Source organism: Gadus chalcogrammus, chromosome 22 (genome assembly GCF_026213295.1).
Source record: "Gadus chalcogrammus isolate NIFS_2021 chromosome 22, NIFS_Gcha_1.0, whole genome shotgun sequence".
Classification (NCBI taxonomy): Eukaryota; Metazoa; Chordata; class Actinopteri; order Gadiformes; family Gadidae; genus Gadus; species Gadus chalcogrammus.
Window position 1 is genome coordinate 14,407,802 of NC_079433.1, and position 23,567 is coordinate 14,431,368.

At 45.8% G+C, this 23,567-nt stretch overlaps 5 protein-coding genes across 7 annotated transcripts in view; 2 read left to right on the top strand and 3 right to left on the bottom strand.

Moving 5' to 3' along the window:
• Positions 1-309: 309 nt before the first annotated feature.
• On the bottom strand, positions 310-4,566 carry tdp2b (tyrosyl-DNA phosphodiesterase 2b). The gene is made up of 7 exons (XM_056582096.1): positions 4,402-4,566; positions 4,065-4,189; positions 3,787-3,960; positions 3,465-3,556; positions 3,255-3,373; positions 2,679-2,849; positions 310-1,715 (listed from the first exon to the last, which is right to left on the bottom strand). The coding sequence occupies exons 1-7, from the start codon at positions 4,501-4,503 to the stop codon at positions 1,431-1,433; spliced, it is 1,068 nt and encodes a 355-aa protein (XP_056438071.1). The 5' UTR covers positions 4,504-4,566; the 3' UTR covers positions 310-1,430.
• A 205-nt stretch (positions 4,567-4,771) lies between these two features.
• Positions 4,772-5,782, top strand: acot13 (acyl-CoA thioesterase 13). The gene is made up of 3 exons (XM_056582100.1): positions 4,772-4,922; positions 5,033-5,217; positions 5,311-5,782. The coding sequence occupies exons 1-3, from the start codon at positions 4,839-4,841 to the stop codon at positions 5,468-5,470; spliced, it is 429 nt and encodes a 142-aa protein (XP_056438075.1). The 5' UTR covers positions 4,772-4,838; the 3' UTR covers positions 5,471-5,782.
• Positions 5,022-10,171, bottom strand: c22h6orf62 (chromosome 22 C6orf62 homolog). The gene is made up of 5 exons (XM_056582097.1): positions 8,565-10,171; positions 8,265-8,441; positions 7,818-7,943; positions 7,171-7,305; positions 5,022-7,059 (listed from the first exon to the last, which is right to left on the bottom strand). Exons 1-5 carry the CDS (start codon positions 8,691-8,693, stop codon positions 6,934-6,936), a joined length of 693 nt encoding a protein of 230 aa, XP_056438072.1. The 5' UTR covers positions 8,694-10,171; the 3' UTR covers positions 5,022-6,933.
• Positions 10,172-10,274: 103 nt separating this feature from the next.
• gmnn (geminin DNA replication inhibitor) lies at positions 10,275-13,443 on the top strand. 2 transcript variants are annotated; one of them, XM_056582099.1, is made up of 7 exons: positions 10,275-10,392; positions 10,701-10,763; positions 11,576-11,677; positions 11,782-11,926; positions 12,028-12,110; positions 12,517-12,627; positions 12,945-13,443. In XM_056582099.1, the coding sequence occupies exons 2-7, from the start codon at positions 10,713-10,715 to the stop codon at positions 13,140-13,142; spliced, it is 690 nt and encodes a 229-aa protein (XP_056438074.1). In that variant the 5' UTR covers positions 10,275-10,392; positions 10,701-10,712; the 3' UTR covers positions 13,143-13,443. The 2 variants fall into 2 exon arrangements, with proteins under 2 accessions (XP_056438074.1, XP_056438073.1); XM_056582098.1 differs by having other exon boundaries at positions 10,276-10,392; positions 10,704-10,763.
• A 103-nt stretch (positions 13,444-13,546) lies between these two features.
• Positions 13,547-23,567, bottom strand: part of ripor2 (RHO family interacting cell polarization regulator 2) — a 41,477-nt gene continuing 31,456 nt past the window's right edge. Inside the window, exons 13-22 of one of the 2 annotated variants that reach the window (XM_056582094.1) lie at positions 21,677-22,504; positions 21,106-21,290; positions 20,509-20,671; positions 20,231-20,363; positions 19,597-19,761; positions 19,104-19,289; positions 18,572-18,774; positions 18,244-18,321; positions 17,863-17,953; positions 13,547-17,605 (exon numbers count right to left, since the gene is read on the bottom strand). In XM_056582094.1, coding sequence (XP_056438069.1) covers positions 17,505-17,605; positions 17,863-17,953; positions 18,244-18,321; positions 18,572-18,774; positions 19,104-19,289; positions 19,597-19,761; positions 20,231-20,363; positions 20,509-20,671; positions 21,106-21,290; positions 21,677-22,504 — 2,133 coding nt within the window. In that variant the 3' untranslated portion in view covers positions 13,547-17,504. The remainder of the gene's footprint in view (positions 17,606-17,862; positions 17,954-18,243; positions 18,322-18,571; positions 18,775-19,103; positions 19,290-19,596; positions 19,762-20,230; positions 20,364-20,508; positions 20,672-21,105; positions 21,291-21,676; positions 22,505-23,567) is intronic. The other variant, XM_056582095.1, reaches the window with a different exon arrangement.

The following is a 23,567-nucleotide window of genomic DNA, read 5'->3' on the forward strand; positions in this document are numbered from 1 at the left end:
GATTTTTATTCTAACTAGTCTTCAACTCAGTTCCTGTCTCAGGGGTGAACTTCTTTTGACAAATATCCGTCCACCTGTGTGTCACACAGTTGTCCCGGACCGGTCCCTAGACAGTTGAAGCATATTTGGGGGTCCGGTTTCCATGCAGAGTTGACTGGCAGTGGAGGGGTTTGAACCTGAACCGGAGCCTGACTCCAGCAGTCTGCCTAGAGGCATGGTTAAGATGAATAGAAGCCATGCGCAGGTTTGATCAAACAGGGATCCTTAAAGGCTCAAAGGTATTGGATAACCACTCAAGTGTATTCTGATATTTTAACATTGTATCTTTTAATGTATTTCTGGTAGACAATAAAATCATATTTATCAACAATAATTCAATACAAATTGAAAGAAATATTGGAAAATGTCAACGCTAAAATGGTTTTATCAATTAATACACTTTGTCAATACACTTAATTTGACTTACCAATAATCTTATTTAAGGCTGAGAGATCTTAGTCAGGTCAAATAGGGTAAAATGAACAGGACTGTAAACAGATTGAAGCCTGAATGAGTGTTTGGTGGTTCATGAATTGACTCGTAAAATGAATCACCTTGTATTGTCAGATTCTCCCGACTACCAAACTGGAGATAATAGTTCTGCAGACTCGGCACAAATGAGCCAAAGCACAATGAAAATAAGCCTCCCTCTAGTGGTCAATTCACAGCACTACACTTCAAATTGTAATACTATTTTTCTTCGTGTAATTTATAGTCACACGTTCATATACATAGCCTACTCATTTGTGCCTCAAACTTCGTCATCCAGTGTAACAAAAACTTGCATTTCAGCCCCATTTCCAACACAAAAACCAAATTGTAACACAAATAAATTGTTTTTAGCCAAAGTGGTTTCAATGACATTCAATGTATCGATTCAAATGAGGTAACACAATAGGGATTGAGCCTATGGCCCACTGATGAAAGCCTCTGTATTTATAGTTTTATGATTGTCACGAACCGGATGTTGGTGATGACACTGCAGTGTTATCTGGGAAAAAGACTGCCTAACACCGATGTTGTCGCTAAAGAAAACAAAAAAGATGTTTGAGTTTAACATAAAACGTTTTATTTAGTTATTATTATTATTATTATCAATGCATTTCAATAAACCTATTACGAGTGCAGTAGTGAAAGCAATCAAGCAACAATAATTCTTAAAAAAAATGCAAATCGACCAAGAAAGAGCTAAAAAAGCGAAGTCAGACCGTAGTCAATCCATGCCAGGAAATGTGAACCTCAGATAAGGCCAGAGCATGAGCTTTCACAGAGAAAGCAGTAATCGTCAACAAAGGAGTCCAGATTTTTTTTCATGATTAACAAAAAAAGGAATCAACCAAGAACCTTGAGCCATGACTTATTTTTTGGGGGGGGGGGGATTTAATCTGTGGCTAAACAGCGGCGGAGAAGCTGCAGTAGACTCCCCAGTGGTCGGACGTGTAGCGGCCGCAGTCCAGCTTCTCCAGCCCCAGCAGGGCCATGTGGTCGGGCAGCAGGCGCGGCACGCCCTCCCTGCTGGCCGGACGCAGGTAGACGCGGTCGAAGCGGCAGCGGCTGACGTAGGGCACCTTCTTGTTGCTGTTGGCCTTGGTGTCCCAGGTGTAGCGGCAGTGCTCCTGCCTGCCCAGCTTCTCCCACACGTCCATCACGCCGCTGGACAGGCCCACCTTTGCCACCTGGGATGGGGAACGATGTGTGTTTAAAAAGGGGAGCTGAAACTAGCAGGTTTACAGAAACTTACCATCTGGGATGAATAAAGGATTTCTCCTCTTGGGTTATAAAGGGGGACGGGTGAGCTGGCAAGGATAGCGGCTAGTGGCTGAGCTTCCCTAGCTATTGTGCCTTACTATTATTTCAGTCATTCGCCAAGGCATACATATAGTTATATTACTGATGCGGTAATTGTGGAGCCATCAGTCATACTTTGTTATAGCAGACCTTCTGGGGGGAGACGGCACAGCACCTGGGCCGGAAACCAGCCCTGCAAGGGTTGGATTTACGGCTTGTTTCCTGTTTCTATACAGAGATATTCTACCAAAGGAAAGGAATTTGTGTGGGTAGATAATGCTTTCATAAGGGGACATATGGCGCGTTTCCACTGCAGGATGCGGTACGGTTCGGTTCGCAAAGGTGCGGTACGGATTGCGTTTCCTCCGCCAAAAGTGGGTGTGACCCGGACTGAGCCGTACTCGTTTTGCCCTCGTCTTCAGTACTCCTCCGTTGGGGTACTGAGACGCCTGAAATTCCTGCCGCCTGGCACGTGATTGGTCAAAAAAAATACAAAGGGAAATTGTACATTCCCTGTTCACCCAGATTTGAGATTGTCGGCGATCAGACAATAGGTATTTAGAATCTGATATTTGACACCACTGATGTGGTAAGGTCAGCTGAAGGACCCCTCTCATAGGCCACACATCCCCCTCCAACACAGGTATGACTCAGGTGAGTAGGCTTTCACGATGAGAGCTGGATGAAGCTGAGGTATACCTAAAGACATACTTAAATCCATCCTAACTGCCTCACATGTATCCCAAACCACTGCAGGGCACTCTGAATAAAAGTGACTGCGGAGACGACGACGTCAACAACAACAACAACAAAACACAATTTCATTGGTGGCCGAGAGACACTACACTGACCTCTGCGTCTCGCAGGTTCGTGTCCCCCCCGAAGAGGACGGTGACGTCGTTGGGCGCCTCACTTATCTTCTGCATGATCAGCTTCAGCTGCTTCATGCGCTCCCCAGCCTGGGCCTTGCAGCTCTCCAGGTGGGAGGTCATGAGGCTCAGCTCCTGGCCCTGGAACGTCACCTGGAGACAGAGGAGGAGCCAGACTCAGTTCTGTGTTCTGTAAAGACCCTGTGTATACAAACAAAGCTGCATACGGATTCATAACCTCAAGCATTATACGAGTTAGTACCCACATGTGCAGCACAATGCACTTCTAATTGCTTGGACATCCCTAGTGTTTTGCAGACCTCAAAATGGGGTCACATACCAAATAAGGTTGAGAACAATTGGACTAAAGCGGAAGAATGAGGTACTATACATGTTCATACGATCTTGCTCACACATCTTCAAGTATTCATTGACTATGAATATGAATATGAATATGAATATTCCCAGTCTGCACCATGCACACAGGAGGGTGAGGATATCGGGATGAATTGCACTCGCATCAAGGTGTGAAACGTCCCGTCAGGGAACTTAAGCGACCTGAACCAAGAGCAGATTCCTCATCATCTGGGTGGTGGTGTAGGGAACTATCTGAGACCCCAGCAGCTTGACACGACTCTTCTTCAGCATCATCCCAGTGAAATAGCCCTCCTCCCCACCTGGTTAGCAGCAGAGAAGCAGAAGCAAACAGGGTTATGGGATGATACTGCAACGTTTCTTCTGTTTTACAAGAGCACGACTTGTACCTACCTTCAATGAGTGTGTAGCTTACGGCTCGCTTCTTCAAGTATTCGACGTAGGGAGGAATGAGTTCCTGGAGAAATACCACATCAGGAGTGTATCTATGGATACAGAAGATGATATTAACCCGGACAATAAACAAACAAAATAACTTTTAAATAGAGCCATTGTCCTCCTACTCCTAAAACGTGACAGAGAGATGGCCCTATGCAACTACGTAGTTATGTTCTGAGACTGGCTTTGCCTGTTCCCCCAAAGCAACATGCAAAGACCACATAGAGGAGGAGTTTTTATATATATATATTAATTAAAAAAAAAAAAAAAGACGCACAAGACTAGGTAGGAGCAGAGGCCTCTTGCACGGTCTTGCAGGTTATCTGTGTCCAGCCCATCCACATTCCAAGAGACCAGTGACAGCTTATTCTCCTCTTCTGTGGCGTCGGTGGTTTTGCCCGCATCGGCAGGACTTGATGAACATCCTGGCTCATCCGTAGTCAGGTCTATACTGAAGACATTCGTAAACACATACGTTGACGTTAATTACGACGTTAATCATGAACTTCTCGATGCTAAAACCAGGAACATGGGTTCAACCTGAACTTGACCTACCAGCCCCCCGGTGAACTGTGTGCAGTTGTCTTCCTCTTGACCGCTCGGCCTTTAACTTTCACTGGCGAATCTTCTATTTCAAACACTTTCTCCATATTGGTTTCGAAGAAGGAGTTCAGAGCTTTCTGGATCCGGAGTGAAACATGCAGAGCGTTAGGTCACATCGGTGTATCTGTATTTAAACGGTTGTCTGTTGTATAATTTGCGTACACACACAACATGCTGTGATAAATACGTAATCTAGTACAAGGTATGTACATGCAACAATGAGTTTAGGCTAACGTTATAAGATAGCTCCGTAGAAAAATAACCCAGTCACAGTTTAAATATACTGCACCTCCATCTCCCATTCGTTTTCAGCCAGGTAGCATCGAGCTACAGTGCTATCACTGTCTGTAATTTTAGCAAACTCATCACAAAGGCGAAGTTTTTCATCCATTCCAGGAGCAGAGCACTGGTGGGATTTTTCGTTTTGACAAGTGGCATGTGTTCCACCTAAATGCATCCGGGTATATTAGTGTCTGAAACGGCCCACTGTAGTTGGGAAACGACTGCGATAATAAATACGAATACATAAATAAATGGTTGATTAACTGTATTTTTGGGATATTCACATATTTTTAAACGTTCAATTATATCGCTAAACACATTTGAAAATAACAAATGTGATAGGAACCTTACGTTTGTCTAGTTTTAACATCGGCACTTGTTGGCCAACACAAACCCGCAGATAAAAACATTCGAATCAAGTGTCACATTGACCAGGAAGGTGTCATGGCTTCTTTAACCTTAAATTCGCTCAAACAAATAATGAAATCAATAGCAGACACCCCAGGTTTCGACAGAGTCATAAGTAAGGTAAGTGTATTCGTGCAACTCTGCATGTGGAATCGTGGATGCTGCACACTTCATGCCAGTGTTCGTTTGTCAAAGTTGAATTATGGCATATGTATTCTCTCCGTCCATAGGTTAACGTTTTGTCGGCGAGCCCTGGTAAAGTAGTGTGTGAGATGAAGGTAGAGGAGGAGCATACTAACCGTGGAGGCACACTTCATGGAGGACTGACAGCGACGTTAGTGGATATCATCTCTACCACAGCCATCATGTACAGTGAACGCGGGTCACCAGGAGTCAGTGTTGACATGAATATAACGTAAGAAATATCTATATATCTGATTATATATAAAGACATTTATAACTGACTTGGACTTCAGGTTGATACTGTATTTAAACATTTCGTAAACAGGTACATGAATGCTGCCAAGATTGGAGAGGATGTGCTGATCACTGCTCAAGTTCTGAAACAAGGGAAGACCTTGGCATTTGCCAGTGTGGACCTTATCAACAAGTCTACTGGCAAAGTCATTGCGCAGGGAAGACATACAAAGCACCTTGGGAACAGTTAAAATGTATTCCTGTTAATCCACCGTATTACTCAAATATAATGCCTCAACAATATGTTGGTGACTTTCAGAGGTAACCTTTGTCCTTAATTGGGCTCTGTAAATCGTTGATTTTCTTTGGGCAAATGGTTTTCAGTTATGAATGTATTGTAATGCAATTATGTCGTGCTGAAATTGTTCCCGTTTCCCTCGACTTTCACTAATTTTCTACAATTAACACTGGACCACTTCACAAATGTGTGTACATGCAATAAAAACAGACCATAATTATTCAGAATTTGCATTGTATTGGGATATGCTCAGCAATATTGATTTGAGAATCATTACAGGATAAACTGAAAAGAAAAGCCCCTCAACCCTTCTACTGAACACACTGAATTAGCAAACAAAACCATTATCATATGCTTCCCAATTTAAACAAGGTTAATCCAAAAATAATGCAGCAAATTATCCTATTCAATCCCACATTAAAGAAAAATCAGATCTGCTTTTTGTTAGGTACACTACATTTTTAAACATTAGCTTCTCAGTGTTTTATTCCCCCCCCCCCCCCCCAACAGTTATCCCTGCCAACACAAAAAAAGATAACATGAGTTAAGTAGGTTGAATGGATAGTAAATTAACAGCTTGCATGGAGTCAGTCAGCGGCTAAAAAGTATCTTCGAACTTTGGTTTGTATGACCTTCAAAGTTACTCAAGACCTTCTACCCAAGGCAATGGTTAGCCTGTTTCCGAGGAAAGAAATGACAAAATGTCCAGCATAAACAATCTAAGGCAGGCGTAAAATGAGAAGTGAAGCCAAACGTACAAATTGACAAATGTTTCTCGTTATCTTTGCATCTACGAGTTAAAACGCCTATTTACGCCCATCCAGTCAAACAGATTGAAGTAGTTCTAGAAATCTTTGACCCCCTTCCCTTACAATACACTCTTTCACAATCCTTTTATGACAGCAAAGATCACAAACGCATCCACCATGAAAACCTGTTTGTTCCTGTTGTGATGCAACATAAGAGTTCCTTCAGTGACAGGTGTCATTGACAGCGTGGCTCCGAGTGAATGACCAAACAGTCAGAAAAAAAAATCTATTGAAAAAAAATAAAGTAACAAAATGAATGTTTGTGCAGGTTTAATAAACAAAACCAGATGCTTAAGTGGGGAGGTTATGGAGGAGGCAGACAGGAACAAAGTGAGGAAGAGCAATCCAAAAATAGGGGTGGGAGAGTGGAGCACCGGGGAGGGTGAGCAGAGCATAACCAAACGATGGGAACTGAGTCAGCTTCGGGTCATGGAGAGGGGACCACATGGGTAACATAACATAAACCAAAAGAAAAAAAAGGGGATCCAAGCACAAGTTCATTTCTATTGGATGGAGGACAGTGGAGGTGACTAGGTCAACTGCTTCAGTCAGAGGGAGAGGAGGTTGGGGGTGCCTTCCCTTTGTGGCTTGGTGAAGGAGGCAGGCCTTAGTCAGGCATGTATGGGCGGAGGTGGTCCTCTATCTCTCCAACACCCCAGCTGGTCAGCTGGTCCTGGGGCAAGTATAGGCAGAGGCTGCACAACTTGAAAACAGTTGCCTTGGTTTTAGGAGTCTGCAGAGATCAAAATATATGGTTGAGATTGAGATGCGGTATAACATGCATTTAATTACCTCTACAGATGGCTTATCAAAATCCCCAGCTGTTCCCAATTGGCTGAATTACCTGCAGGTGCTGTCTATCCATGAAGAGAAATACAGACTGATTGGGGTTGTTCATAACCATCCCAGCCTTGTCCTTACGGCCCACAGCATGCAAGAACTGCTTTTCATAGTCGCCATGATGAAACTCAAACTTGGCCTGAAAACCATAAATATATAAATAGATCAAAAGCAAAATACACTTTAAGAGGAAGTCGTCCTGGAAAGCAAAAAAACGAAATACGCTACGATTATCAAATTACTTATATTATGCATTTCTAAACACTTTGTCCATAGCAAAGAACTGTTGAACACTACCATGAATGACAGCCGCTCACAAATACAAAGATAAAGTAACGGTTATGAAATTACTAAAAGTCATTATCCGCTAATTAGGAGCAGTTAGTGGTCATGTGAGACTTGAGTTGAATCCCAAGTGGCTATGATTAAAAATACATCTGCTTAGCACATCAACATCAAGTTCTAATCAATTCCACCAGTGTCTATCTCCACAACCGAGTTTTATGAAGATTATATTTCCTAGGTTGCCATGTCTTAATCATCCAATGTGCAAGGATGAAGGCTTCTGGTCCTGACAAACAACACAATCTGTAGTCCGATTGTCATACAACTTCAGCAAAACAGGCTACGTGAGGTCATCTGTAATCGAACCTGAACAGGCCTGAAGGGCTCGTCCTCCGCCCCTTTCCATCTGGAGAACAGCAGACAGACGATCTTCTCAATGTCATGGCGTGGCCAAAGGATGAAATCCATCTCCTGTGTGCAACCTATCACATCCTAAGTACACAAGAGAAAAAGCGCTTATTCAAACAAATTCATCCTGACCAAAATGTATGCAATACTATTTATACATACAAACATACAGATAGTCTGCAAAAAAGATAGGAGCGAGGTTAGTTTGGCCTCAAATGGCATGAAAACAGAACCTGGTCATGAAGTAATATCTGAGAAGAGTAATTTCCTTGCATCAGTATATATGAACTTATTGGCTATGAGTTAATGACTTAAGCCATATGTGGGGGCATAGGCTAGAGAAGTTGAGAACCATTGCTTTAAGGTCCTAAAGGATTGCAAATGCACGTTTGTTTTTGTTCTTACCCTGCGCATTGACTGGTATCTGGGGGCATGCAACTGCACAACGTCCTTTTGCAGGAGTTCTATAGAGCTTTCGAGGGAGTAGCTGGAATCCCGCACACCCCTGAGGATGTTTTCTTCATAGTTGTTTGTCATCACTGGCACCACTTCTGCCACCTCAAAAAGTGCAGACTTCTTTTTCTGTCGGGGAAAAAAAAATTATCCAGTGATTAATATTAGAAGTGATTTGACCCAATCGGAAAATTTGGATGGCACATTTAAAGAAACCTAAAAGATGATGTCCTTTAATAACAATGAACCAACCTTGTCTTTGAATACGAAGGCGATATAGATCTTGAAGTCAAACTGATCAGCCAGAGATTCTCGTTTCTTTCGCAGCTGAGCACGTAGTCGATTCCTTGTTTGATTCCTTCTCGAGGTTGGGTCCCCCATTGTGAGGTTTGGATGGTAGTCTTCGCTTTTATTGAATAATTTCGGTTTACTCCTAGCTTTTAAGTCCTACAATAGGTCTTGATAGATTTTGTTAACTACCCCGTCAAGAAACAACCATAAACTGTTTTTTTCCACTATCACCTAAGGAAAAAAAACTGACACCAAATGAAAATTCGAGCAAATAAATAATATAATTCTTTTTTATCAGACGGTCGTTTTCATTTTTTTAAAGGGCCAATGTTTAGGACGTGAATAGTAATCAGATACGACTACATATCCCTAGTGGTCGATACGAAATTTATATTTAAGACATTACTTTTCCATAAGAGCATAAGGCTTCTAGTCAGCAATTTGTTGGCACGGAAGTAAATTTAATAAAGAAACTCAAATGTGTCTCTTTAGAGGTTGCATCAATAAAAGGGGGGCTTCTATCAAAACCCTAACCTTGTATACTTTGCTAGTAAAATGGAAGACTACCCAAACAAGCAGACACGTATAGTATTGCTGGGGACATTTCAAAGGCTCTCATTCATGACTGTTGGTTTGTCTATTGGTTCAGTAATGACTAGGATTCAGCGCTATGAACGTGTTTACATACGGTTTTGAAGTGCAGACAACCATGGCAGATAAACGTAGATGCCACAAAACGTTGGCACCAACTCACATCGACAACTACGACGCCACTTGACATTTCCTGGGAAGTTTTAATGCCATTCATGTGGCTCACGGCCCGCTGTTCTCCTTGCACTGTCGATAGTCATGATGACGGTGTACGGTATGTTAGCAAACTAGCTAACCTAAGCTAGCACGCTAATCTAGGCTCACACTTAAACACTAACTAGTAGTGAAACAACCAATTACCTACATCTTATCTTTTGACTGTTTGGCATAACTGAGGCCCAGGGATGGTTGGCGTACAGTCATCATGTCGAAGTGTTTTACATTTTCTGCTAGGTTCACTCAGACAGTCTGCTCTGCGGGACCAGAGACACGCACGGTCGGGTGCCTAACTGTTTTTTCGTATGGTCAGCATTTTCGATATATTTCGACCTATACCATGTCTAGGCACCGACCTCTAAAACGGACTCAAACAGCGAAGCTATAACCAGACGGTGAACGTCGAACAATGAGAGCGGTCGAGACTCGGTCAACGCCTAAAGTTTGGAGGTGTCTCTCCGCTTGTTCTCCGGCTGGTTCTTTTCTTCAGTCGTCACGACCACAAACCGTCCCGCATGCCATGTCAAGATAAATTGACAATCCAGCGGAGGTCCTCCGTTCTATCCGTCGACATGTGGAGTAATTCGTCTTCCGGTGGGCCCATATTTAACAATTTTGCCAAATGTTTTTGGTTTGTTTTCGAGTCTTCGGCGCAGATAATAATGGCAAAGGCTCGTCGTTGAAAATCCTTCCTCAAAATGGCTGCGCACAACTACAAAGATGTGACGTCGACGGACATGTGACCCCGTACCAAAACAACAGGAACAAGCGTCTTACTGGGCGCGCGCCTTATTTCCATAGGTCCGTGGCGCGCGCCCCTGGTCACGTGACGTGAGCGGATGGGCGTATTTAAGCTCATGGCGCGAGATCTTCATTAAATACAGGCAAGGCAATCGTTGAGGGTAATCTGTTCATAGGACCGACTGAACGCTGTTTACCGACCAACAAAAACGTTAGATTGTAATTCCACCACCAGAAGAAGGTATGTTTAATATTAATACATAATCCGCTATCAAACCGTGTGGAAGACTTGGCGTCTACTGTTGTCCCCCTGCTGGTCTACCCTAGCTGATTGTGCCAAGGTTTCTAAAACATTAACCTGGTAATAATGGGTTACTTTAGGTTATGTTCTTCAAATTCAATCTATGGTATGTTTAGTCCGGCTTTTTCTTGCTACGTTACCAATGTATTGAAAACCACGTTAGGCGAATCTAAATTAACCTGTTTTTGGCTTGCTTTGTTTTTTCTTTCTACGATTGCTCTGAACGAAACTCCCTGTATCTTTCAAAGTAGGCAATCCAGATGAGTTGTAACAGAACAATGAAACCAGGAAGGTCTTCAGAAAACATTCAGGTAAATAATTTGTTTATACTATTTACACTAAGTGGTAAAATAACTGAGTACCTCATGTACTAACCGTAAACATTAACTAAATCCTTCACCACACATTAAACTCTCAGGCTGTCCTTGTCTCCAATAAAGTTGAGGGCATTTTCCCACCGAGTTAAACACACTAGTATAATAAGTACTACTCTGAATCCAACCCCTAGCCATTGTGGGCACATGAAAGGTCTGCTCATTGTCGGTGGAAGGGATACAGCAATTATACTAATTGTGAGATCTGATCCACATACTAGTGTGTAAATTGCAGTGAGAAACCAGATAAGATACAGCTGGTCTCGTTTTATCTTTGACTCTGTGTAAATAAAAACTTTATTTTTCTTTCTTCTGAACAATTTTTGTAGAGTGGCACAATCAAAGGGCATGCAAAATAAACTGCATCCAATTGAGTTTATCCCAGTTCATCACAAATTAAATTCCCTGCCATCTGTACTGGTTGCTCTATTACCTGGCCTGCCCCTTTCCCACGCTTCTTGGGCAATCCGACAGTGGTTCTTCAACTTTCTCTTAATTCCCTTCTCTGTCATGTACGTTGTAACTAGAGTACAGCCAAACAATATCCCTGTGACTAAAGTAACGGTGGGAACCGACTAGGCGGTTTTAGACGAACACTTGAGAGAAGAGGAGTAAAGCTTTGTATTATTTTGACATTAGTAGTTGTAGATGGAGCTTTCATATATTACCTAACCCATTTCACTGGCAAAGCTTATTAGAAACTCCTAGAACCTTTCGATAACAGAATTTTCCCTGTCATTCTCCTACAGAGCTTCCTAAAACAGCCAAGCCAAACGATGGAGCCCAAAAGAAAAACACTTCAGGTCCTACAGCCTTCTGTTGCCAACAAAAACATGGGAAAGATATCAAAAGTATGCACTAACTTATAACTTTTGTACTTGGATTTGCAATGTGTTGAGGGAAGTTACTGAAGCATGATGCTCATGCTAACGGGATATAATTTGCTTATTCACAGGTGGGGAAAATTGTTCCCAAAAGGAAACAATGGGACATAGAAGAAGAGAAGGGATCAAAGAGGGTGAAGGCTGAAGTCAAATCGACCCAAACTGAAGATTCGCCAGATGGTATCTCAAATGAAGCCTATGAGCTGATGGTCAAAGGTAGGTCTACTTTGTTAACATGGCACATCTCCTGGTTAGTATTCCCTATTTCACTGGTGTACATTGGGTTTTCTAACTGCTCTCTCCCTGCCCTGACTCAGAAACACCCCCCTCTACGTACTGGAAAGAAGTGGCAGACGAGCGCAGAAAAGCCTTGTACAATGTTCTCCAGGAGAACGAGAAGGTGAGTTGATCACTGAGCCTCCGTGCTAATGTTTAGCTGTTGGGTGAGCTGTTCCCACGCTCCCAGCGGTTTCCTTGAGCAATCGGATGCTAAAAGTGTTGGGTTGCACTTCCATTACAACTCGAATGTGAAAGGATTGGGTTGATGCCTCATTTTGCCATTAGTGAAGCATGATTTATTTTATATTTATTTTTCTTGTACTGCGTACACTTAGTGACGGCATAATGAAAATGCCAAAACCAGGACATGCATTTTTTCCAATAAAGATGCACCCACTCCCCTGTGGGACTCGCTATGAATGCTGTGTGGCATTTTTGGCGTAGCCTAAATTGGAACAATTATTTTTTTTAACTTAGAACATGCTTAGTTTTACTTTCAAGTAAATCAATTTCTTTACCTCTGACAGCTCCACAAAGACATTGAGGTCAGAGATGAGCAAATATGCCAGCTGAAGACGGAGAATGAGGAACTGCAGGAACTTGCGCAACATGTTCAATACATGGCTGACATGATTGAGGTATGCATTATTTGTTTGTCGTATATTGAGATTGAAGTGAGGGAACAATTGACTGCACCTAATGTTGTTGTGTTTTTATATAGTTTTTGTTTAAACAAACCTATCGACCATATAGCTGTACACATTTATTTGCCATTTGCAAATGTCGTCTAGTTACCATATTCACCAATTTGTACTATTGTATAATATTTTAATTGTTAGTCTTGGCAAGTGTACTAGGAGTCTGGGGGCAATGGTCTTATCATGAAGTATTTGCAGCCCACTGCATTTGAGATGATGTGCAGGTTACGGTGGTGTAACCAGACTCCTCTTTTTAGAGGCTCACTGGAAAGGGCCCGGAGAACTTGGAGGAACTGAGGGAGATAGCCCTTGATGTGGACGAGGAGGAGGCGGCGGAGGAGGAAGTAGAAGAAGCAGGTGAGATGACTCGGGAAGAGGAGTCTGGCTCTTGTAGTGAGAGGGTGGCCGAAGCAGATTCCTCAGACTCTGAAGAAGCCCAACCATCAGACGGATGACGGGTGGAAGTTTCCTCAAACCAAAGACTGCCTTTATCGTTCTTGCCGTTCTGTATTTTTTTTTTCGAATGTACTTTCAGAGTTTTGTGTATTTTACCATGTCCCTTCTTTTCACATTGTAACAAAACATGGATTGCCTACTTTGAATGTCTAGTTTATGAAACGTCAACTTTATGACAAACTTGAAGTCGCCCATTGGGCAGTTTTGTATATGGATGTATAGGACTCATTGTGCAGTTGTATTGCATACTTGTTTACATTTTCCTTAATTGCGCTGTAAAATAAACTACTTTTAAAATCATTTGTGCTCGACTCTACTCTGCAATTGCTTTCTTTGGTACAGTAATAGCCCTTCCTGCTATTTGGCTCGTCAACTGGCGTAAGGTGGCCAGAAAGTAGAAGCTCTCGGGCATAGTTCTTCGGCCATTATAACTCAGTCTCTAGCACCTCAAGGCTCCCTTGAGGCTGGAAAAGGTTTATTTTATTTGTTTAGCATGGGCTGAGGTAGCAGCTTGGCTATTGACAATGGATTCTCATGTGCATGAGCACCTGTAGCATACAGTGAACTAGTTACACTGAAATGGTTGGCCTAATTACTAAACGGCTTTTGTTTTGCAGTAAAATGCCCACTTGACTTGATGCAGTGGGCCAAGCTTAATGTTTAACTTGGTAAGGCATGTTAAAGGAACACCAGTGTTTCATAGCCCTTCACCACAAGGCTTACAATGTTTCCCAAGTTAATTAACCAAAGGGGCCCTCCATTTCTGATGTAGCACATGCTGGTCAGCCCCTGCACAATGACAACCTGGTCATCAGGCTCTTAAATGTAGAGCAACTGCACTACAGTTGTGATAAACTTTCCTGTGAATGATGCGCCGCTATGACCTGGCAAGTTATTTTGTTCATTGAATCAAGTAAGGGGTCTCAATATATGGTCGAACTGCATAATTGAGTTATTTAATAAGTACTTAATCGTTTACTGTCTTAATGTAAATGTACATTATGACATGGTTTCAGATGTTAGGAATGCCAATATAAAGCTTGGTGCAGTGATCACAGGTGACTATTTCAACTCCTGACCATTTGTGCTTTAACGTTTCACGCCATGCTCCTTGTTATCCTGGCAAAGGGTGGTTCACTTGTGTATGCCAAAATTTCCTGGCATTTCACTGCCTCAACCCGCGTAGAGAGGGGCGCGTCTGCATCCTAACCTCCTGTCCTGTCCCCAATGAAAATAATGGGGCTGTGAATTGATTCTGATTGGCTCGAGATTGTTGTAAAAAAAAAACATACAACTGACCACATTTCTATTGTTTTTTAGTAGATTTACCGGCAAACTCCACATGAGATTTAGATCCAGCAAAAGAGGATAACATGATGGAACATTACTTCAACATTTGCACAATGGCTGTATCCAGACAAACTCTAAAAAGAGCCCCAATACAGGAGGGAAAGATGCATTTTCCAATCAGGAGAAGAACCCATAATCAATTATGCAAAAATAAAACTTTATTGCAACTTTCAATGAGCAGATACAATACTGTTGAGCGGGATGGAGTAAAGTATGACACAGCTAATGCAGCGACAACCGAAGCTATTGACTACAGAGACAGAGTTAAATCTCAAATGCAGCTCACGATAGCATTTTTCTGTTGTACTGTATCATTTTCAATAAAAAAAAAACTCAATATATAAATGCTTTGCCAACATGTGCTTTTTGACTTGAAATGGAAAAAAAAAAAATGTGTAACACTGGTCAACAGATAAAAGAAGGTCAATGATTCAAATATGAACAGAGGAATTACACTTGTTGGTACAATGGATCACATGAAATTAAAATATTGTAACGCTCTTCACCTCAACATAAAATAAAAAGATCATGTTTGCACAAGGGGGCAAACCCCAGCATAGAAAATAAACAAAAACAGTCTTCAGCTTTTTAAAGAGCAACCTTCACACATTTAGAGCTTGTAATAATAAAAATACATGTTTCACAAAAATAGTTCTGCTTGCTTTATTATACTATGGCTTCTGAACTGTGCAGATAGGAATGAGTGTAAATTTCATACACAATTCCACTGATATTTTACATTTGTTATTTTGCTATGCTTCTCTTTTAAGGCTATGTCTAATATGCTTGCCAAAATGCAGATGTTTGTATTGTGATGATATTGTTAACATTCAGGGTGGAGGACAAATTATGGGTGTTTCTGCTTTGGTTACTCAAAATTGCAAAAACGTGATACCGTAAAATATTTTCCCATGGGGATTGGGGCAATATAGAGAAATAAACAAATCTATAGTATTATTTCACTCCTCAAATCTCATCACATGTTCTCCAAAATAATAATTATGAAGCATTTAAATTCGAATTACCAAAACATGAAATCATTTGTAACAAACAAAGATTATTAGACTTTTTAGAATATTAGAATTAATATATGTGAATAATAAATACATTTGAGTGAAGAAATACCATATTGGTTGTTGTTGTGGATGTCTTGAGCGACAGATTCAGTAGTACCATAACACTCATTCAAGTCAAACCAAGAGCCTCGCCCTCCCAACCAAATTCCAGGTTATGATACGAGGGAGGTAAGCTCACACAATGTATTCCAAACCAATCTAACCTCTGGTATTACATCCAGTAGCCTACGTGCAATCTTTACTGCCCAAAGTACAATTTATTGTACTGTTATGCAGAAAGGACAAGCCAGTCGAAAGGCCTTAAACTGCAACCACACCATGTATTCATGATAGGAAAAATATCTTGAAAACCGGCGGCAGTTACTAATTTGTCCATCTTGTCACACCAAAGCATTCTTAACAAACTTAATAAAATGTTTTTGTGGTTACTTACACATATGTACAGGGCAATGCACTGGTCAAACTGCCAAAGTATATGATCCCTATCAACTGTTGAGGTTGAAATTCATCGATCTATATTGTCTTTTTTGCTCGCATTTTTACCACATAATCCGACATTAGATCATCTTCGAACCCATCCCTGATACACCAATAGTACTGCACACGAATCCCTGAAACTGACAAGTGGACCATCAGATTGGACAGATCTTCAAAGTAAGAACCCAAAATAGAAATCAAGTTTGGAAAAGTCACTCCACCATTACATCAGCCCTTCACAATGTGCCATATTTACACACCTGCAACAGTGCAAGAAACTCAAAATAAAAGAAGCGCACCTAACAAAATGATACCACAAAAGATATTAGAATACTTTGATCGAAACTCGGACACCATTGAAAGCTTGTGTGATATTTGAAAGCCTTATTATATCCATAGTGATGAGGTGATGGGTCGGACGGCCAACAGCTCCGGTACAGTGGATGCTATGGATACAGTGTGTTTAGAAAATGTGCTTCCAGGCCATCCAGAGATCTAGACAGTATACCTTCTCCCCCCCTCCCACACAAAGCCTCCGTCACCCCTCCCAATACCGTGTTCGGGGCTAGGGATTCATGCTTCTCAGTCCTGGCAGTACTCAAATGGGTCCCATGTGTCTGGTTAAAGTCTGTGTCCGTATATTTCATGTTATATTGCCGTGCGTGGCTGCCTCAGCAAGCAGGCGGGAGTGAAGGGGGCCCAACAGACCTCTATACACCCAGCAGCCACACTGGTACGTTGGGCGGAGAAAACTTCTGGAAACTTTGGAAACCATAAAAACTCATTGCATTATTGCTCAGTGCTGCGATCCATTTCCCCTGTCGGGGAGCATATAAACTGCACTCCGATTGAGTTGCATGGTTTCCCCCAAGATGATAGAAAGTTTCCCCACCAACCTCACCATCATGTCCGCCTGATGAAGGATATCTAGGCTGAGAAGGATGGGAGCATGAGGAGGAGCTCAGGGGGGATGAGTAGGGGGAGAGGTCGGGTCGTGGTGTGTTTTTGTAGGCGATAGGCAGAGAGCAGGTCTTGTCAGAAGCCAGCATCAACCAGCTCAGCTGTTTCCTTCCCTCTTCCCCAATAGTGGCTGAGGGAGCGAGCGGCTTTCAATGTCTTCCGTATTCTTCTAACCCGCCCTACACTGTGATAACCGAACTGCTGTCATTAAATCATCAGCGTCTTGTAGCAGTTAGTTTGAGAAAACAAACAAACGCCAGTGTAACATTGGAATAACTAAACCATGTAAGTGACAAAGCCTTGTGTTAAAGTGTGTGAAAAAGAGGTTGGGGGGGGAGGGGGCTGCCAGTGGTCTTGGTCGTGGTGTGCATAAGTCTGTGCATGTACCCTACCGGGCGCGATTAGGGGGGGGGTTAGACCGAGGGAGTGTACTCTCCTGGGTGGGGGGGGTGGGGGGGCATGTTGAGTGGCATGTGATGCCCGGTGCGTAGGGGTGTCTCAGAAGGCGGTGGTGAGGGCATTGCTTCTCCGCGTCGCCATCAGAATCATCTCCCCTGGTACCGTGTCCAGCTGCTCGTAGGCCATACGCCCCTCCTCGCCTGGGGAGCAACACGGCATGAGGATGAGCTACAATCTGGACTCCTTCCAATCAGGACAGGGCAGGAGTCTGCGGTCTTCCTTTGTGCATCCTTGAGCAACTGGTTTAATCTCGAACCTGCCCTAGTAAACATGTTGTATGTGATCGTGCACATTTTGCCTTGATGTAGTCGTCAACTGTGTAAAATTGAAATTAAAACAGGTACCTTAGATAGCTCATTCTACCTACGGCTTGATGGTTACTAGGTTATTTACTCACCCAAAGTGAGAAGCGTTTCAATGGCTACGTGTCTTAGCTCCTCATCGGCGGAGTCACAGAGTGCCACTACATCCCTGATGCTCTCTGTTGCCTAGAGAGAGATCAGGACAGACACCTCATGTCAATACATTTAGCTCAAATGGAAGGTGCAAATGTCAAATATTTCAAAAGCGGTAAAAGTCCCTTCACCAACTGTAATACATTTGATACATGACGTTTCATACATAGAGTGATCTACAAATAACAATCTACTAGAATTTACAGTTGAAAATACAGATAATGTTTGAGCCTTCAAAATAGTTTCAGTAAAAACAACGGATAAAGTTTCAGCATTCAAAATGGTGGCGCATTATGTCAGCTGTCCTCTGTGACCCCACTGACCTGTAGGCAGCTGAGAGCAGCACAGGCAGCTCTCTGGACGCCCAGCTCCGACAGCGCCTGGGTGTAGTACTCTACCGCCTGTTGACACATACACACACTTAGCAAACCTGAGCACTCGGCTTGTGACTCATCAGTGACCCCTTTTGCAGCCAAAGACAATCAGACAATAACACAAACAACAAACATACACCACTTCTTTCAGACTCCACCACAGGTGGAGTCTGAAAGAAGTGGTGTATGTTTGTTGTTGTTTGTTGTGTCCGCTTAATGATCCATCATACATTTAGGTGGACACGCCCACGGCATGTATGCGGCCCCCACAACGCACCTTGTTCCTGAAGTGTGTGTGTGCAGCCCCAGAGGAGAGGTAGTTGGCCGTGGCCTTGTTGACCTCCGGCTCCTCTGCGGTGAGCAGGCAGGCCAGGGCCCTTAGGCTGCCGTCCCTGGGCCAGAGCTGGGCCGCCGACACCTGGCCCAGCTCAGCCAGACGCAGGCTGGAGTCACCGCTGTTCAGGGACTCCACAAACACACCTGAGCACCAGACGAGATGAGCTGGTTAGATAATGCCGTTTCACTTCCACCTGTGCAGCCGAGTCTAGAGCTAGAGAGCTAGAGTCACCAGCCTGGTGGTATAATATGTCACCTTTAAAAAACACTGTTACATTTTTTTTACAATTCCTTTGTGAAAAGGGCGGTCCAAAAAAGGCTTTGCAGAAAGCACACCATTACCAAGCAGGGTAAGATGTATTTTATTAATCCCAGACGCCCCATGAGGCTGCCACGACAGAAGAACAGAGTATCAGGCGTCACCACGATGAAGGTCAGCCCAGTGTCACCCTCTCAGCATTGCGGGCCCTCACCTTCTCGTGCCAGGCCCAGCAGGTGCGCCCCCATGTCCTGCACGTCATGCTGCACCACGTAGCTGTGGAACTGGAACACGCTGAGGACGTCCTGGGGCAGCACGGCCGCCGCCGCCGCCGCCGGGGGGGCGGGGGAGGGGGACAGCTCAGGCTTGTCCACCATCGCACCCACCACCATGCTGATCACTGCCCAGGGAGGAGGAGGAAGGGGGTTGAGTTTGAGTCCCGAGACGCTTGGGTCATTTAGCACTTTTAACGAGAAATAGGGCGATGTCATATGGGAGCAAGTAAGGGGTTAGGATTTTTGACCTGCGATTGCCTTTAAGTTAGGAATAATGGGAATAAGCAGTACTTTTCACTCACAACTGTACATCCCTCTCCCTATGGACCTCTGAATCTCTTGCCTGCCCACCAATGTCACACACACACACACACACACACACACACACACACACACACACACACACACACACGCGTACAAGTCAACCGGTACCTGATTGGGCGGTGTGGGGTGGGAGCTGCTCCTGCAGCCTGGCCAGGTACAACCCGTCCATGTGCTTCAGAAGGGGCTCCAGGGTGGTGTGGAACGGCCCCCCCGCCCCGCTGCACTCCGACCAGAGGGTGAGCAGCTGGGGTCTCTCGGCCAGCCCCGGGAGCACTGGGGGAGGGGGACAGAGGGACAGAGGGGTCAGGGCGCGCTTGACAACCTACGAGGGGCTTCTGCCTGGGGGGGGGGGGGGGGGGGGGGGGTTACGACCTTTAAGATCACCTGGGGGGGATTGTGATGAAGATAAAGGCGAGGGAAATTTGACATTAAAAGTGTTTTATGTTAGGAGGATCAAAAGTTGGTTTGGTCAATTAAGACATGATCCTTGCATTACAACTTCTAAATAGCTGTAATTCTCAACGGTGGAGGATGACATCCACATCCAAACGTTCTGTGGCTTGTTTGTGTGACTTTTAATTGTTCTGAAATTCTTAGCTCATTCCATGAGTGATCTTCAAAATATTACTACATCGCCTAACATGAACATGTCAGAATGTGTTTTGCCTTGCGATTGTTAGGTCCTAATGTCTTGTAAGCATCATTAAACCATGTCAGTAGACTACCCTCTTTGATGACCCACCGTCTGCAGCAGATGTGATGTTTGCCAAAGTGTCCATGCTAATTTCCCCAAGCTCCTCCAACAGCTGCGTCTGGGCCGTCAGCCTCTGCAGCAGGCTGCGACGCTGCCAAACACTGCCCCCGCTGGTCAACAGCTGTCATAACATCCAAAAAGTGTCAGCTCATTATCTTCATCATAACATCAATACTTTTTTTATTTCAGATAGTTTTGGAGCGTCATCACTTCTTGTGTTGCTTGATTTAACCAAATAATAACCAAAACTCGACCGAATAATTTACCTGGACGAGGTGATTGCAGTACTGCAGGTGAATGACAACCGCTACATCCAGGTTATCGTTGCCAGTGGTGAGGGGTAGGGGGCTCCCGGCCACGCTGTTGCCCACTCCCGTGTCCTCCGTCAGGGCTTCGCTCAAGTGTCCCCTGGCCTCAGGATGCTGACCGCTGGAGAGATGCAGGGACAGAGACACTTACACACTGCGACCACACGAGGGCAGCAGATACCCATACGGCAAACCAATCGCATCTACTTCCTCAATGCAAGTGTTTTATTGATCAAATTCGCAGTTTCAACCGGTGACAAATTGCAATATATTTGTAAATTGGTCAAGAAATAAATTATTGAACTTGACGAAACATACAGGGTTGATGGCGACTAAGACTTAAGACAAAAATATTCACTAGCCTGCCAAGGAAAATGAAAATGCATCAAACAAATACTTTATAACAATGAAAACAATTTAATCAAATTCCTTAACCCTAGCGCTGGTGTATTAGAACACAGATGGACGCAAGTGTATCATTGCATCTCATTATTTCTGTAAAAGACAGATCCCCTCTTGGCCCCCTCCAGCGCCCCACCCTCCCCCTCTCCTCACCCCATGCGCCCGCCCTCCATGTCCAGCGAGGGGGACCGCTGCGGGGGGGTGCGGAGGACGGCGCCGTCGTCCCCGTTGTCCTCGTCGTCGAAGTCGGACGTGTTGAGGAAGTCGAAGCTCTCCAGGGCGCTCTCCACCGTCAGGCTGAGGCTGGACGCCCGGCTCCTGTGGCCCGGCAGCCGGCACTGGGGGGGGGGTATAAGGATGATCATGAGGATCTTTTAGTTTGCAACCCCCTTCTGTTTCTTCTGGGTTTAATTTCTGTATCCGTTGCAAACATTGTTTTTGAGTGACCTTTCTAAATTACAGTCTAATTCAAGACGTGTATCTCTCGGCGTAGCCTGTGAGCCAACAGTTTCATGAATGTTGGACGATTCATGCAGAATACAATAAAGTATTAAATCGAGATAAGGTTGGCCCTTTGTGGCTGTTTGCATGAGTACGCATCTGTGTGCGTGCGTCTGTGTGTGTGCGTCTGTGTGAGGTGTGTGCGTCTGTGTGAGGCGTGTGCTTCTACACGTGTATATGCGTGCGTGCGTGTCTATATCTGTGCGTGTGCGTGCGCTCTCACCTTCAGCAGGTCCTCCAGGCGCATCACTTCCTGCTCCAGGTCCTGCAGCTGGCTGCAGCGCTGCGTCAGCGCCTCCAGCCTCATCAGCAGGCTCTGCACCGCCTCCTCCAGGCTGCAGCCTCCGCCCTCCCCGGCCCAGCTCACGCCTCCACCCTGGGCCGCCGCCGCCGCCTCCTCCTCCTCCCCGGCCCCGCCCGGGGCCCCGTCGTCCTCGGCGCCCATGTCCGTGGAGGTCAGCCTCCTCACCAGCTGGCGGGTGAGGCTGCCGGCGGCCTCGTCCTCGTCCAGCTCCAGGGGCTTGAGGTCCGGGTGGGCGTGGTGCAGGAACACGTCCTCGGGGGCCACCGTGGACAGCCGGCCCTCCGAGCGCAGCGACCCCGAGGCCGAGCCCCCGCCGCCGCCGCCGCCGCCGCCGCCGCCGCGCTGGGACTCGGCGCGCTCCCACTCCGAGTCGTCCACGACGTCCGCCTCGTCGCTGGCGAAGCACGCCCCGCTGCTGCTGCTGCCCCGGCTGCCCAGCTCGTCCTCCACCTCCTCTTCCTCTACTAGCACCTCCTCCTCCTCCTCCTCCTCCTCCTCTTCCTCCGTGAGCCCGTTCTCCTCCGCGATGGAGTCCTGCCTGGCGGCCGGGGGCGGGAGGGCGGAGGCGTCCGTCTCCGGGGGCGTGACCATGATGGCGGGGTGGTGCGATTGGCCGGGCGTGCTGGGGGCGGGGCTGGCGCGAGGGGTGGAGGTGGAGGCCGAGGTGTCGGAGAAGGTGAAGGAGAGGCGCTTGCACTCGGCCACGCTGCAGCCGCCGTGCTCGAACACCTCGTCAGGGAGGGTGGACTGATGGCGGCGGGGCGAGAGAGAGAGGGAACGAGGGTGGAAGAGAGAGAGAGAGAGAGAGAGAGAGAGAGAGAGAGAGAGAGAGAGAGAGAGAGAGAGAGAGAGAGAGAGAGAGAGAGAGATCAATGCATGTATTGAAGAAGCAGAGCGACGGGCGGGAAAAAGAGACGGTTGTTAAAGAGTCTCCAAACCCCCAACATCTAAATCTACCACGACGACTCAAACCAAATCAACAAATCATCCTCCCAAGATCCAATCTTTCCTCCAGGGAGACTCCGTCCCCCCTTCCTCTCCGGTCCATGAGGTCCAACCCTCCATCCAGCGCCCGGAGAGCAAGCAGCTCGGTCCTGCCCCCAGAGGACCACGCGGCGTGCACAGCCAAGAGACACACGGCCCCCCCCTGCAAGCCTCACTCATTCTGGGGGAGGAAAGGTGGCGCAAGGGAGGGAAGTGCTGGGTGGAGGCGGCAGGGGAGGGGGTGGGTGGGGGGTGGGGGATCCACACAGCGCACTCACGTAGACCTCCAGGCTGGACTTGGGCCTGGGCCGCAGCGAGGCCAGGTCGCCGAACGAGCGGCTGCGCCTCAGCCTCTCCAGGAGGGTGTCACGGAGTGCGTGCAGGAAGGACAGCCGCTGGCGCTCCACAGGGGGCGCACGCCACTGTGGGGGCCCCCCGACGCCGGGCGGGGCACAGTGGGGGGGGTGGTGTTGGGGGGGGGGGGGGTGATGGGAGGGGGTGGGAGAGTGTGGGGAGTTTAGATGCAAGAGTTGCGGGGTGAGGGGGAGGGGGGGGGGGAGTGCAAGAGGGAATGGATTAGGGGGGGGGGGGGTCAAGGGTTAGTGTCAGGGGCCAGGCAGTGACAGTGTTAACAACATATATAGGACAGAGTCATCACGGCGGTTGTACGCAGCGGAACAGGGTCAGCGCGGTGCAGGCAGCCGGAGACGGTTAGTGGGTAGCGCGACAATTAGTGACCCCCCCCCCCCCCCCCCCCCCCACCTCCTCCCAAGGGGCTGAGGAACAGAGGACCCAGCTGGTTTGATCTAGTTCCCGGCTGTCGTCC

Excerpts from the sequence above, each read along its gene's own strand:
- tdp2b (XM_056582096.1), bottom strand. The coding sequence starts at position 4,503 with ATGGATGAAAAACTTCGCCTTTGTGATGAGTTTGCTAAAATTACAGAC. Across the intron at positions 4,190-4,401 it reads AAAACGAATGGGAGATGGAG|AAAGCTCTGAACTCCTTCTT; the intron begins GTGCAGTATATT and ends CTCCGGATCCAG. Across the intron at positions 3,961-4,064 it reads CACAGTTCACCGGGGGGCTG|TATAGACCTGACTACGGATG; the intron begins GTAGGTCAAGTT and ends GAATGTCTTCAG.
- acot13 (XM_056582100.1), top strand. The coding sequence starts at position 4,839 with ATGGCTTCTTTAACCTTAAATTCGCTCAAACAAATAATGAAATCAATA. Across the intron at positions 4,923-5,032 it reads TCGACAGAGTCATAAGTAAG|GTTAACGTTTTGTCGGCGAG; the intron begins GTAAGTGTATTC and ends CTCCGTCCATAG. Across the intron at positions 5,218-5,310 it reads AGTGTTGACATGAATATAAC|GTACATGAATGCTGCCAAGA; the intron begins GTAAGAAATATC and ends TTTCGTAAACAG.
- c22h6orf62 (XM_056582097.1), bottom strand. The coding sequence starts at position 8,693 with ATGGGGGACCCAACCTCGAGAAGGAATCAAACAAGGAATCGACTACGT. Across the intron at positions 8,442-8,564 it reads CCTTCGTATTCAAAGACAAG|AAAAAGAAGTCTGCACTTTT; the intron begins GTTGGTTCATTG and ends TTTCCCCGACAG. Across the intron at positions 7,306-7,817 it reads AGCCCTTCAGGCCTGTTCAG|GCCAAGTTTGAGTTTCATCA; the intron begins GTTCGATTACAG and ends TATGGTTTTCAG.
- gmnn (XM_056582099.1), top strand. The coding sequence starts at position 10,713 with ATGAGTTGTAACAGAACAATGAAACCAGGAAGGTCTTCAGAAAACATT. Across the intron at positions 11,678-11,781 it reads ACATGGGAAAGATATCAAAA|GTGGGGAAAATTGTTCCCAA; the intron begins GTATGCACTAAC and ends GCTTATTCACAG. Across the intron at positions 12,628-12,944 it reads ACATGGCTGACATGATTGAG|AGGCTCACTGGAAAGGGCCC; the intron begins GTATGCATTATT and ends TCCTCTTTTTAG.